The sequence below is a fragment of the Cynoglossus semilaevis genome, chromosome Z (assembly GCF_000523025.1).
Source record: "Cynoglossus semilaevis isolate Cse_v1.0 chromosome Z, Cse_v1.0, whole genome shotgun sequence".
NCBI lineage: Eukaryota > Metazoa > Chordata > Actinopteri > Pleuronectiformes > Cynoglossidae > Cynoglossus > Cynoglossus semilaevis.
The window spans coordinates 3,260,714-3,273,156 of record NC_024328.1 but is presented as its reverse complement, the minus strand read 5'-3'; the positions used below and the strand labels follow the sequence as shown (position 1 = coordinate 3,273,156).

General features: G+C 40.5%; 1 protein-coding gene across 1 annotated transcript in view; it reads right to left on the bottom strand.

Moving 5' to 3' along the window:
• Positions 1–12,443, bottom strand: part of fras1 (Fraser extracellular matrix complex subunit 1) — a 98,962-nt gene that overhangs the window by 33,145 nt on the left and 53,374 nt on the right. Inside the window, 14 exon segments of the mRNA XM_008335639.3 lie at positions 1,487–1,810; positions 2,715–2,799; positions 3,366–3,645; positions 3,779–3,919; positions 4,412–4,552; positions 4,672–4,812; positions 5,140–5,286; positions 5,687–5,833; positions 5,963–6,118; positions 8,209–8,355; positions 8,632–8,772; positions 11,023–11,193; positions 11,294–11,434; positions 11,674–11,814. Of these exon segments, the coding sequence (XP_008333861.1) occupies positions 1,487–1,810; positions 2,715–2,799; positions 3,366–3,645; positions 3,779–3,919; positions 4,412–4,552; positions 4,672–4,812; positions 5,140–5,286; positions 5,687–5,833; positions 5,963–6,118; positions 8,209–8,355; positions 8,632–8,772; positions 11,023–11,193; positions 11,294–11,434; positions 11,674–11,814 (2,303 nt within the window).

The following is a 12,443-nucleotide window of genomic DNA, read 5'->3' as shown; positions in this document are numbered from 1 at the left end:
CCGCTGATCCAAGAATCTTGTTGTAGCTAGCTAGTATAGTTACATTTTAGTTTCATTTTATTGTCCCTGATTACATGTAGAGTAAGGCACACTAGTCTTTAGAATATTTTATATCTTTTTTGTTTTAAATCAACAACTACGCATTTCAGGAGACACAGTTGCAACCCTAAGGTTGAAAAACACTTGCCTTAGTTATCTGTCCACCGGAGGCAGAACAATACCAGCCAAGGCATCTTTGCCTGTGTTTAGCCAAACTTCCTTTTTTTTTCTATGGACTTTGGTGTGGAGGAAAGACTAATTTCTGACATAAAGAATTAGGGCAGCCAAGTACTTGTACTGTAATTGTGGTAAGAAAGTGGGCAGCACATGTGGTTAGTGGACCAAAAACTACTGATTTTCTGTTAAAAAAAATTGTTGGTGTGGAAAACACCCGGAGCTGGAGCTTGATCAGCTGTTTGTGTAAAGAAGCTGACAGCTGCTGCACAAACTGAGATTTATTCCTTCAATCTCTCCCTTTAATCTTTGTCATTTTTGTGGAAACGCGGAGGCAGGCGTTGATGAGTGAAGGCTGTCGCCTGACAGGAGGTCATTCTTCACCTTTGAGAACAAACTGAGTGTCATCAGAGAAGTTTAGAAGCTGTGAGTCAGCAGCTGTGAGACCCAGCAGTAGCGTCCACTGAGCTGCTGCAGACACACTCCTGGCTGCCCTCCACACGCTTAGATAAATGACTTTGCCAAAGACCGGGACCGTGTCATCCATAAAACATCAGGCAGCTGGCAGCACGGACGATCCCCCTGCTGCTGCCACTGCTGCTGCTGTACGGCAGCGACATATTTCCATACGTCCACCGGAGACAAGCTAACGTACGTGAGTGACAGAGAGTGAAAGTTACAGACCGAATCTTGCAGCACATTTAAATTTAGACTCATTGGCTGCTGCAGAGTCTGAGACAGACTGGAAATAAAAAGAAACGATGTTTGATAATCCTAAATTTGAAGCTGGGAGGGAAGTGCTTTACGGATGTAATGTCTCCTATTTCCAAAAGGGGGCAGACTAAATTCCTGTAAGTATTGAATTTCTACTTTCTCACACACATCATAAAGTCTTCTGGTATAATGATAAGGCAGAACAGCCGCTGTCGAGTAGCTGAAGTCCTTTTTTCAGGCTAAGTTATTGTTATGCAGATGTTTTATTTCTGTATAACTGTTTAAACTCTGGTGTTCTTCAGTGATGAAGGTTTTATTAGCAGCTATAAACATCCCTGCCAGTTCGCAGAAGCCCAGTCGGGGTTGGGTTACATTAATCTGAGACAAAAGTCTCTGTGCTCTCCATCACTCTGTGCTCATCTGTCTGACTGACGACACGCTTTAGCTGCAGAGAGATGCCTGTGTGTACATGAGCGTGCAGGTGAGATTTTCAGGTAAGGAAAAAAAAAACAAACAGAAACTAAACCCCTTCTGTAGGTGGTTTGAATTTTAAGCCCACCTTCTGTGTGATGTGGATCTCCAGCAGAATGTTTTTGTAGCTGTGACCATCGTTGACCTGCAGAACCATCTGGTCCTGGGTCTCCTGCGAGCCATCGTGGACGTACTGGATCTGTTCACGTGAAAGCTCATCCAGTTTGAAGCGGCCCAGCGGCCGATTGCCCTGCAGTCTGGTCAGGGTACCATGGCGGGGAGGTTCCACCACCATGATCAGAACATCTGCTGGATTATCAGGGTCATCCACCTGAAGCACTGACTTTCTGATGACTGACGAAGAACCGGGATGTTCAACAAGCAATGGAGAGAGAGACATAATCTTCGAAGGCTGGAGAGACAGGAAAAGAGAAAAAGAAAGAGAACTGATATAAGTTTCTCTGGTCTCTTAGCTGGAAGCCTTGCTTTCATTGACATTTAGCCTCTGTGTATCTAGAAAAATTAAACAGCAAGGGGGCGCTCTGAGCACAATAGACCACAACAATTCATTGGAATTTCACATAACGCTGCACCTCCTGCACTTTTTTTTTGAACCAGTCCAGGTGTCAAACACAGACCTCCCTCATTCAGGCCTCAGGTCTGTGGCTGCTGGATGAACTCAATGTGTGTGTTTTGCCCCTCAGGCAGATCAGACTACAGTAAACACAGATGCAGCTTTTATCTTTGTCCTCCTCCTCTTAGGTGAGGCAGAGGTGAGGATCAAATTTAGACAAGATAACTGTCGTCATACTGAGGGCCCCTGGGGGCCAGCTTCAGTCTACGATGACAGGTTAAAAACTGTTTTGTTTCCGTTTGTTGGCTCTGTGTTTGGGTTTTTTCCTGCTGTCATCAATTCCAAATTGCAACAGACAGACAGTTTAAAGACTTAAGGGCTGTCAGATTGGAAAGGATTTCTGCCTCACAGAGTTGTCCCACGCCATTTGGACAACTATCTTTTCACAGACAGTCCTTAGCAATAATATCTTTATAATATTGACAATTATATTTGCTTAAAAAAATTCAAATGCTTTAATGCCGTCTGTCGGACAGATGGAAAGTAGACATTCTTAATAAATAGATGGGAAATGGTGACATAACCACAAAACGCAGTAGGTCAAGGACGACGTAAACTAATAACCTCTTGTATTGTTCACTAGTGTTAGTGGTCACTCATAAACAAAGCTTCTTTCCAAAAATGTGAAAAAAAAATCCCCTCATCATATATTGGTGACTCTGAGTGTGTTTCAATATCGCACCTGCTGTGAAAGGGCCTGCACCTGGACTGTTTCCTGCTCAGAGAACAGCTGAGGGTCAGAAACACGGAGCGCAAACTCTCCCCTCCTACAGGAAGACAGAAAAAGACAGATGGTCAGATCAGAGAATTTTATAAATCACTGAGGTAAAAGCTCAAATTTTTTCCTTCAGTCTCTGTTCATGCGAAGGTATTGTAGCTATGATCTATGCAGAGGTTAATGGATTTGAACTCTTTGTGTCCAGAAGGTGGCATTAATCACAGATGTGACCAGCGGCACAGACAATAACAGCAGCAGCACCAGCATTAAAATGAAATGTCATGACACTGACTGGAGGTGACGCAGCAGAAGTAACTGATGCCAGACTTCATTTATTGTGGTCTGTATATGATGTATTAGTCCAGATGAGAGAGAAGAACGTAACAAAACATCACGTTTTTTAAGGTGGTATTATATATTAAAATAGTCTCTTAGTGTGATTGTTAAAAATGTTTTTAACTATATATCTCCAGGTATAGCAACATTAGTTTTCATTTTCATTATTCAAGCTACCACACAGAAGTCCATAGAAAGATATCATTGATTTTGGCTTACTAAAATCTCTTGTGTATTTTCTGTATTGGTGAAAGGTTTAAAAACATTTCCTCAACCGACCTGGCTTTGTCTTTCTGATGCTTAAAGTGAACTTGGCCGGCCCTCAGCTCAGTCCAGGTGAAGGTACTGTCTCGGCTCAGTTCCTGTCTTTGTTCCCTGTCCATCTCTTTCAACAGAAAAAGACGTCCATTGTTTGGGCCGTGGATGATCTGGAAGACAAGCTGCTGCGAAGGACTGTCGGGGTCTTTGACCTGCAGCAGCAATGGTGTGAGAGCCGTAAAACCTCCGAGGGGAACTAGCAGGGAACCGTTGACATGGAGAACCGGAGGACGAGTGTTGGCTAAAGAAACAAACAAAAATAATAACATTCTAAATCTCAGCAAAATGTCACTTTAACCAGAAATTATGTTAGAAAATATATAAATTCACCATTCCACCATCACCAGAAAATATCTAACAGGAAAAGTCATTACCAATACAGGTCTTGGTCTTTTTATCAGCATAGTACCCATGTCCACAGTCAGGGGCACAGTAACCCTCGATCAAAAATGTTTGGTTCCGACATGCACGGCATTGTCCAATACCATCGCACAGAACACAGTCAGAGGAGCAGGCTGGAAAAAAAAGACGAAGAATTAGTTAATATTTAGTTCACTTTCGATAGTTTAAGTAGTTACGAGCAGCAAGTAAAAACAAGAGTTAAAAGACTGCCCTGAGAAAATGTTTAGTTGGTACTTCTGGACTATAATGTACAGTATATTTAGTGCACATCATCTCTGAAATGTATATATCTTCAGTTCACTGCCTTATCTTACAAAGTGCAGTTAATAAACCTCTGATCCTCCCACACCAAAGTCCACAGGGAAAATCAGTGATTTTAGTTTAAGGGGGAAAACGTTTCTGAGCCAACTTTGGGCTAAATCATCATTCTGTGTCTCTGTTTCCTGTGTCCCTGTTAGCTGCAAACAATGGTTTACTTTGAGAATTTGTTTGTAGTGGGTGGCTTTTATTCATTTTTCGTTATCATTAAAAGGTTTACCTACTCCTGGTTTGAAAAGTTAGTCCTTTTTTGCTGAATCTTTCTTATATTTAGGAAGACCTCTCACATTTGCAGACATTGGTAGAGGAGTCCATGAAGTGGTTTCTGCCACATCCATGCACACAGTGACCCTGTAGAGTGACATACGGAGGCTGACACTGTAGGCACCTTCCTGGACCTGCACACTGTACACAGTGGTCATCACAGCCTGAAAAAAAACACATGCACACACACAGAAATGAGGACGAGTGCACAGTGTTTTCTCTGTAAGATTGCTATGTGTTGATAGAAGAGACTTGTAGACACAGCAGATGAGCTGAGATTTACCGAGACAGCGCTCTCCATCACGGTAGAATCCAGGTGAGCAGCTCTGCATGCACACTCCGTCCTGTAGTACATGCCCATCCATGCACTGCAGACAGTCTGTCCTGAGAGGACCAGTGCAGGCATTACAGCTCCAGTCACACTCTGGGCTCAGACAGAAACAGAACCAGGTGTAGAAGGGGTGGAGAGACAGGAGGAGGTGGAGAAGAAAGAGAAGGTAGAGACAGGGAGAGGAGATGAATGAACAGGATGTTTGTAACGTCTCATCTCCAAGTCTGTTTGTGTTTCACCTCATTAATTGGGATTAAACAGGAGGCAGCCAAGCAGCAACCTATCACTGTTACAATTGTAATTGTCCTGAAAAAAATCTGTATTGACGGAAGCTTAAATACACACGCAAATCACAACAGAGGTTCCTGATTCCAGAGAGAAAGCTGTGGCGATGGGGGATGAAGAGGAAGTTAGCCTCACCTCTGCAGACCCTGGTGGTAGTGTTGAGATAATACTGATGAGCACAGCCGTCGTACTGACATTCTCCAAACAGCAGAACTTTATTTGGGTCACGACAAGATGTACAGATTCCAGCCGAGTCACAGGTCAGACACTGCAGGTCACATGCTGAGGAGGCATGGAAAAGGAATGTGATGTCACAAGGGAAAATGAGAAATAAATAAAAGGTTTTAACAAAGCACTGCAATATATAGTATATAAATATCAATTATGTTGTTAAGGATGTTGAGAGCAGGTCAAAGCAATATTTTTCATAACGGAGGCTCATAATTATGATTATAACTGACATTTAACAATACAGGATTTATGACTTAGATTCAAGTTATAATCATATATATGATTTCAGAATAACTCAGAATAGAGATAAATATACTCAACATGATTATCAACATTTAAAATAGGAAGAGTAAGGTTTGAAAATATCTGAGATTTTTTATTACAGATCCAAAGTGTAAGATGTTACATTTAATAATTTAGAGTATTGTTGACATTGTTTTTTCCAACTGACCCTGGCAGACCCTATGACCGTTGTCATAGTAACCAAGAGGGCATTTGGCAGCACAAATTCCTGATGGCAACAGAACGTTGGTCACATGACAGGATGTACAGGAGAGGGGCCCCAGACCACTGCAGGACTCACATGATGGGTGACATTCTAAAAAAAAATTGTTATTAAATGATGTTAGAACAGTTCATTAAAACTGGACTCACAGCTCCCCCTGCCGAATAACAAAACAAGATCCTATTTTTTTAAAGAACTCTTGGAAGCAGATTAAACTCTTACTGATGCAGGCTCCGTGTTGAGCGAAACGTTCTTGCGGACACTGTTGAACGCAGTGGTCTTCCAGAAGCCATGCCCTCGGTGTCTGACACCACAGGCAAACGCTGCCCTCTCCTAATTGCAGGTCAGCTGTGCAACGTTGACAGTTCCGACTGCACTCTGTAGAAAAATTTAGCATAGAAAATTATAAAATTAGGCAAAACCTCCAAACTCCTACAGTAGAAAATAAAATGCTAAGACAAAATTAGACAAAAAAGTTGCCATTGTATTCCAGCAGTATCGTAGCAGCGACAGTGTACCTGCTGTCGTAAGTGTATGGTATAGAATATATTTTGATAGCTCACTAACTTGCTTTGGACTGTTGGACGCTGGACTAGCCAAACTACCAAAAAGCAGGAATTTGAAAAATACTTTAGTTCAAAACGAGTCAAAGAAACCTGTTAAAGCTAAGCAACTTTTTTTTAAATAAGAAAAACAAGAAGTAAACAAGTAAAGGTGAAAACATATTACTGTAATTTGTTCAAGTATAATAACAATAATTATATTGTAATTATGTAAATTATATTGTATTATAATAATAATAATAAAATCATTAGTTTAAATAAATATGTTTTTGACTCAACCAAGTGACAGAAATCTTTGAGCAGCGGTACAGAAGAGATGTTTCTCAGCTTTTATCGACTATAACTGAATATCTGGCTATGGTACAGTATTAATGGTATTGATTTGACTCCATACATTCTGCTTCTGCTCTTTATGGTGCTGGTACTCTTTTTTTGTAGAACATAAAACAGTGATCTGAGGTTATAGAGGCAGAAGGAAGAGGCCGCAGCAGAACTGCAGATTCCTGGCCCTAACAGACAAATGCTGCAAATCTTTCTACGTCAGAGAGTTTTTTATAAATAGCTTTAGTCTGTTCCTGAAGCAGAAGTAAGTTTTAGAGACAAAACTAAGGCTGTGATGAGCGAGTTTTCTTTTTGTGTTGGTTAAAAAAAACATCCCACTCAATTCTACTCAATTCTGAGTAGAATCTTTTGACAAGTGGACATAAGTATTGAGCCATTTAGTCTTTTGGATTGATCATTTTATGGTCAACAATAGCAACAATAGCAGCTACAACTGTTGCATTCTCATAATTTAGAATTACTTCACGTTGTGCACTCAGTGAGGATGTTGTGACGCAAGCAGGGCCACTGACCTGATGTTGAAGCTCCACAAATGTGGGGCATTGAGATTGTATTTACAGTAAAGCTCTGGGTGCTACATAAACTAAAGCTTTTTTCCATCAGTGTGTGTTATTACCTTGTATTAGATCAATGATTGTCTTTCTCACCATCCAATAAAAAATTGTATCTGAGAATTGTTCCCAAATCCATTAACCCATGTTTTCACATTTAATCATTAAGATAAAATAAAACCAGTTGTGCTTTATTCATCTTAACATTACCAAAAAACTGAAATTCTCAAATATTGATTTTTTTTTTAAAGAAGATTTTTTATTTTACAATTATTGGAGTTTTTGGAGATTCAAGCTCTAAATTACTCAAGATCACCATATTTTATAATTCCCTACATTACAATCGAATTCATGATTAAAGTCCTAAACATGCAACAATAAAATTTAGATACACAGTTGCAGTTCACTGTTATTGACCATGGTAAAATATTGACTACCCTTTTAATGCTAATTATCAGAAACCCTAACAGTAAAGAAATCAGCTGAATTCCCTGTCTGCAGTGTTACATTTCTGTCTTTGTCTCACTTAAGGACAACACCATTCAGACAGCAGAACAAGTTCCATCATCTCAAGCACAGGAGGAAGGAGACAGAGAGAAAAGGAACAAACACTCTGTGTGGCCGTCTGACGCCAACCTCAGCCAGTCTAGACACGTCCACGTAACAAAGGAGGGGTTTGAAGACGCAGCTTCAGCAGCAGCAATAGCAGCAGCAGTAAAAGGGGGCAGCAGCAGCATGAAAGAATGCTCTCCTACATTTCTATGAGTCACTGTTGGCTCAGAGTAGTGGAAAGTAGTTCAAAGACGGACTAAACCTATTCCTCCATGTGGACTGTAAATATTTGGGAGTCGTAACATGTATTAGTTTTTGTGAGGATAACAAGAGAAAATACAGACAGAACTGTTTATGATCCAACTGAGCTAAACTTAACTCAGACTCTTTCAGTGACCAGCTATCAGTTTGTAAAACAGACATTATACAAAATATACAAAACAATGTGTTTGTAACTCACTTAAACACTGTCCAGTTTTAGGGCTGAGATACTGCCCCTCAGGGCAGCTGGTTCTACAGTAGCCATTCTGTAGTGTGGCCAGCAGGGGGCAGAAAGTACAATCGGCTTGAGACGGCCCAGAACATCCTTGGCATGATGGATGACACTCTGAGAGAAAGCATTGAATAGTCCAACATGAGAATGACAAAGACAATGAGAGTGCGGGACTAAGTTTTGCCTAGCCTGACTGTGTTCGAGCGCTGCCTACTGCTAGCTACAGCTAACATTAAATGCACTATGTAATTAAATAATCAGTCTAAGGTGAGTGAAGAGTGAATTTATTTAAAACTGCCTCTTGTGGTAAGTAAATTGAGGTATTTAAACACCAATTTCACAAAATAACAGTGAACCTTCTGACAGATGTAGCACTGAATCAACACTTACCTTGACACTGACTGTCAAGAACAAAGAAGCCCTGTGGACAAGTGGCCACGCAACCCGCCCCATGGAGGCTAGTGGGAGAATTGCAGGATGTACAGTTTTCAGCAGATGGTCCGGTACAACGTGAACAGGATGGATGACATTCTGGAGGCCAGAAAACACACACATACACAGATTGTTGTATTTCTACTGCAGCTACAAAAACAAATGTTTGAAAAATGACAGTAGGTTGTTTGACTTCAACATCACATCTTTAATCCTTCACCTTAGTGAGCAGGCGGCACGTAACATTCCACTAGGCCACCACTGCCCTACCATATATGGGTATCAGTAAATATCGGAATCAGAAATTAAGTGTTTGGACAATATCGGTATATCAGATAGCGGCAAAAAGTTAATATGGGAAATATTTGGACATCCATGGTGCTGAGTGTATACTATAAATTTCAACCTTTTCAGAGTCACAGCCAGGACCTTACCAATGTCAAACTTGTCAATCTCATGTGCCTTCATCTTCCTCTGAGTCTACTCCACGAACCCTATTCTATTATTCGTCAGTCAAACAAGACAGTGATTGAACACAGACAACATAGTCTGTCTGAAATAACATCGTATATCTTGAATGGAACCGGTCCACACTCCGTAGGTCTATTGTGTTTTTGAATTGTCGACTCAGACGCATTTCTGTAGATTTTTTCTTGGTCAAAACCTCTTTTTATTTCTCCTATTTTATCGATACAGGAAAAACACACTCTCTGCAAAACAACATCCGCACGGAACAGCGTCAAAACAACAATACAGTGACCATTCAGAACAAAAATACTGACAACCGCTGAATATCATCACTGAACTAATTAACAGCAATGAGACTGACTGACTGATAATGAAGAGAGGGATCCAGACATGGTTAATTGTTTGGCTGACTGTTTTGTTTCGCTTAATGGGCCTTATAACCCAGTGCGCCTTATGTATGAAAATATTCCCGTTCATTGATATTGCGCCTTATAATGCGGTGCGCCTCTTGGTCCGAAAAATACGGTAATAAATAAGTGCAGCTAAATTTGTGTGTGTGTTTGTGTGTGAGTGTGTGTGTGGCCTTCCTAAGAAAACTTGTTTCCTTTTTCTTTTTTTTTTCAACGTGCCTGGGGGGCATCAACCAGGTTGGGATGTAGAAGCGGTTGTGTGGTAAAAAAAGTTTGCTCTACATTAAAGTTAACTAGATTAAAAAGCTGTTTTTTTCCCAATCCTTTTTTAGGAAACTCGCTCATGAAACTGTACAATACATTTCTTTTAGTGACCTCATCCTTAGATTAAAGCCTTGGGTGATAAAGACCTTTTCTTTTTTAACCAGTAAATCAGGTCCAGTCTAACGACTGCATCGATCAGTGATCTTCTCCTCTGGGATGATTAAGAAAATCCAATCAAGCGAATGGCTGCTCAGCAGCAGCTTAATGAAACACATTAAGTCCTTTGGATTAGTTTGGAAATTAAACTTCAATAGGCTGAAAATCTGAATCTGCAGAAAATAAACATCTGCAAGTCCCGAAATGATTTTCTGTTTAACCTGTATGACTTATTCTCTTTTCAAACACCTAAATAATTTTACTAGAAAAATTAAACCATATAACCTTACATAAATAAATCTGCACATTTATTGGTTCACAGAATTTTATTAATGTGTTTATCCTATGTCTGTATTTTATCATGTTCTCTTTATTTTGAATTTAAAGTAATTATTAGGGTCACAATTGAGTCATATAAGTGAGATATAAAGTCATATTTGTATCACATCAACATTATTTAAAGAATAATTTGCAGCAAGATATATGTTGCAGTGCTTTTTTAATTAATGTTTAGTGAAGAAATCAGGTACGCAGCTGAAAAAGAGAGCCGGAGAGCAAAAAGTGGAAAGAGCGGAATGAACGGTAAAAAAAAAGAAATCATTATAATTAAGGATAAAAAAAAGCAAAGAAAAGCAGAAATAGAAAAAACTGAAGGTGATGGATAAAAAAGGACAGAAAGGTAAAAAAAAAAAGTATGAAAAAAAGCAGATCAACCAAAAAGATGTTTCTATGTATTTCAGTTGAATTCAGTTTAGTTTATGGCCATTAAAAACTATATATTGTTTTAAATTACTCACAACATCTCTCACCAATAACAAATAAATTATTCAGCATTGGCTGAATTAATTTAAGCTTGTTAATTCAAAGACTGAGTTCACTTTGATTAAACATCAGAGATATTGATTACTTTTAACACATCCCAGGCAGGCTGACGGGCTAATTGGTTTAAAATCGACTACGATGGATCAATTACACCACAGAGAGTTTGTCTAGGTCAGGTTCAGGTCCAGGTCCCGGTTTATCATGGAATAACAACATGTGACCTGCCCACCTTTGCAGGTCTGGGTGTCATCTAGGAACGAACGAGCCGGACATCGAGCTGCGCAGATCCCAGCATGCTGCAGGTCACCAGACTGCGGGACCAGAACTTCCTCTGGTTTAAGACAGCGGAGACAGTCTGAGGCCAGCGGTCCCAGACAGGAGCGGCAGGTGGGATGACAGTCTGAAAAAATCAGGAGTCAAAGCTCAGGAACTTCTCTGGGCGATGATATATAAGACATCGCATCATTTTTTAGTTGGAAAAGAAGACAAAAATGGCATACTGTGGCAGGTGTTGTCCTGAGAGTACAGTCCTTCACCACAGGCCTCCACACACTGACCCTGGTGAAGCAGAAGTCCAGGAGGACACAAGGTACACTGGGAAACCGAGGGACCCCAGCAGGATCCACAGGAGCTGTGACACGCTGATGAGATGAGGAAGTCAAACCAAAGAAGTTTAAATTCAGAATACTGAACAGTTCCAGCTGTTAGAGAAGCTGAGTGAGGTGCTGACACGGAAGTGGACCTTCAGCATAATCAGTGTAGACTTTTATTATCACGAGCTCAGCTACTTGGAAACTACAAATCCCAACGTGGTGAATTGATCGCGTGAATAAAACAGTTAAAGATGGTCAAAACCAGTGACTTGTTGCTGTTCTCTCACCTCTGCACCTGCTCTGCTCGTCCATGTAATGTTGAGCCGGACACTCGCTAACACATTTCCCATAATGCACTGCTTTACCTGGAGGGCAGCTCATACAGGAGGGGTTGTCCGGGAAACAGGAGGCACAGGATGTATCACAGGCTGTGAAAAGTGGAAATGTTCACTTTGTGTTAAATGTTAGAAATTGCTGTGCCAAATCACTACTGTAGTTAACAAGGTGGTTAACCAGTGAGGCAACTATGTAAAGCTAACTCCTGCTGCTAATTATTGCTGATATTCAGTACCTAGTTTAACAGGATATATGGTTTACTCTTAGCCAACATGGTAGTCCTGAGCCAATATCGTTAGCCTCTAGTTCAGGTGTGTCAAACTCATTTTCACTGGGGGCCACATCAGCAATACAGTTCCCCTTAAAGGACTGGTTGTACCTGGAAGACTGTATAGATCAAGGGTCCCCAACCCCCGGTCCGCGGACCAGTACCAGTCCATAGGTACCGGGCCGCACTGGGACAAAAAAATTTACTTAATTTTTACTAATTTATTTCATTCAAAGAAAATCCAGTTTCCAGTCATTCAGACTCCAGTCATTCAGACTCTGTTACAAACAGAATAGAGTCTAAAAGATGTTTTATTTTGAAAATGTAATGATCCTTCAATGCTCAGCATCTTGGTACCAGTCTGTAGTACAGCTGGTACGGGGGACCAGTTCTTGGAACAAAAAAGATTGGAGACCACTGGTATAGATGTAACTAAGGGGACCACTGGTATAG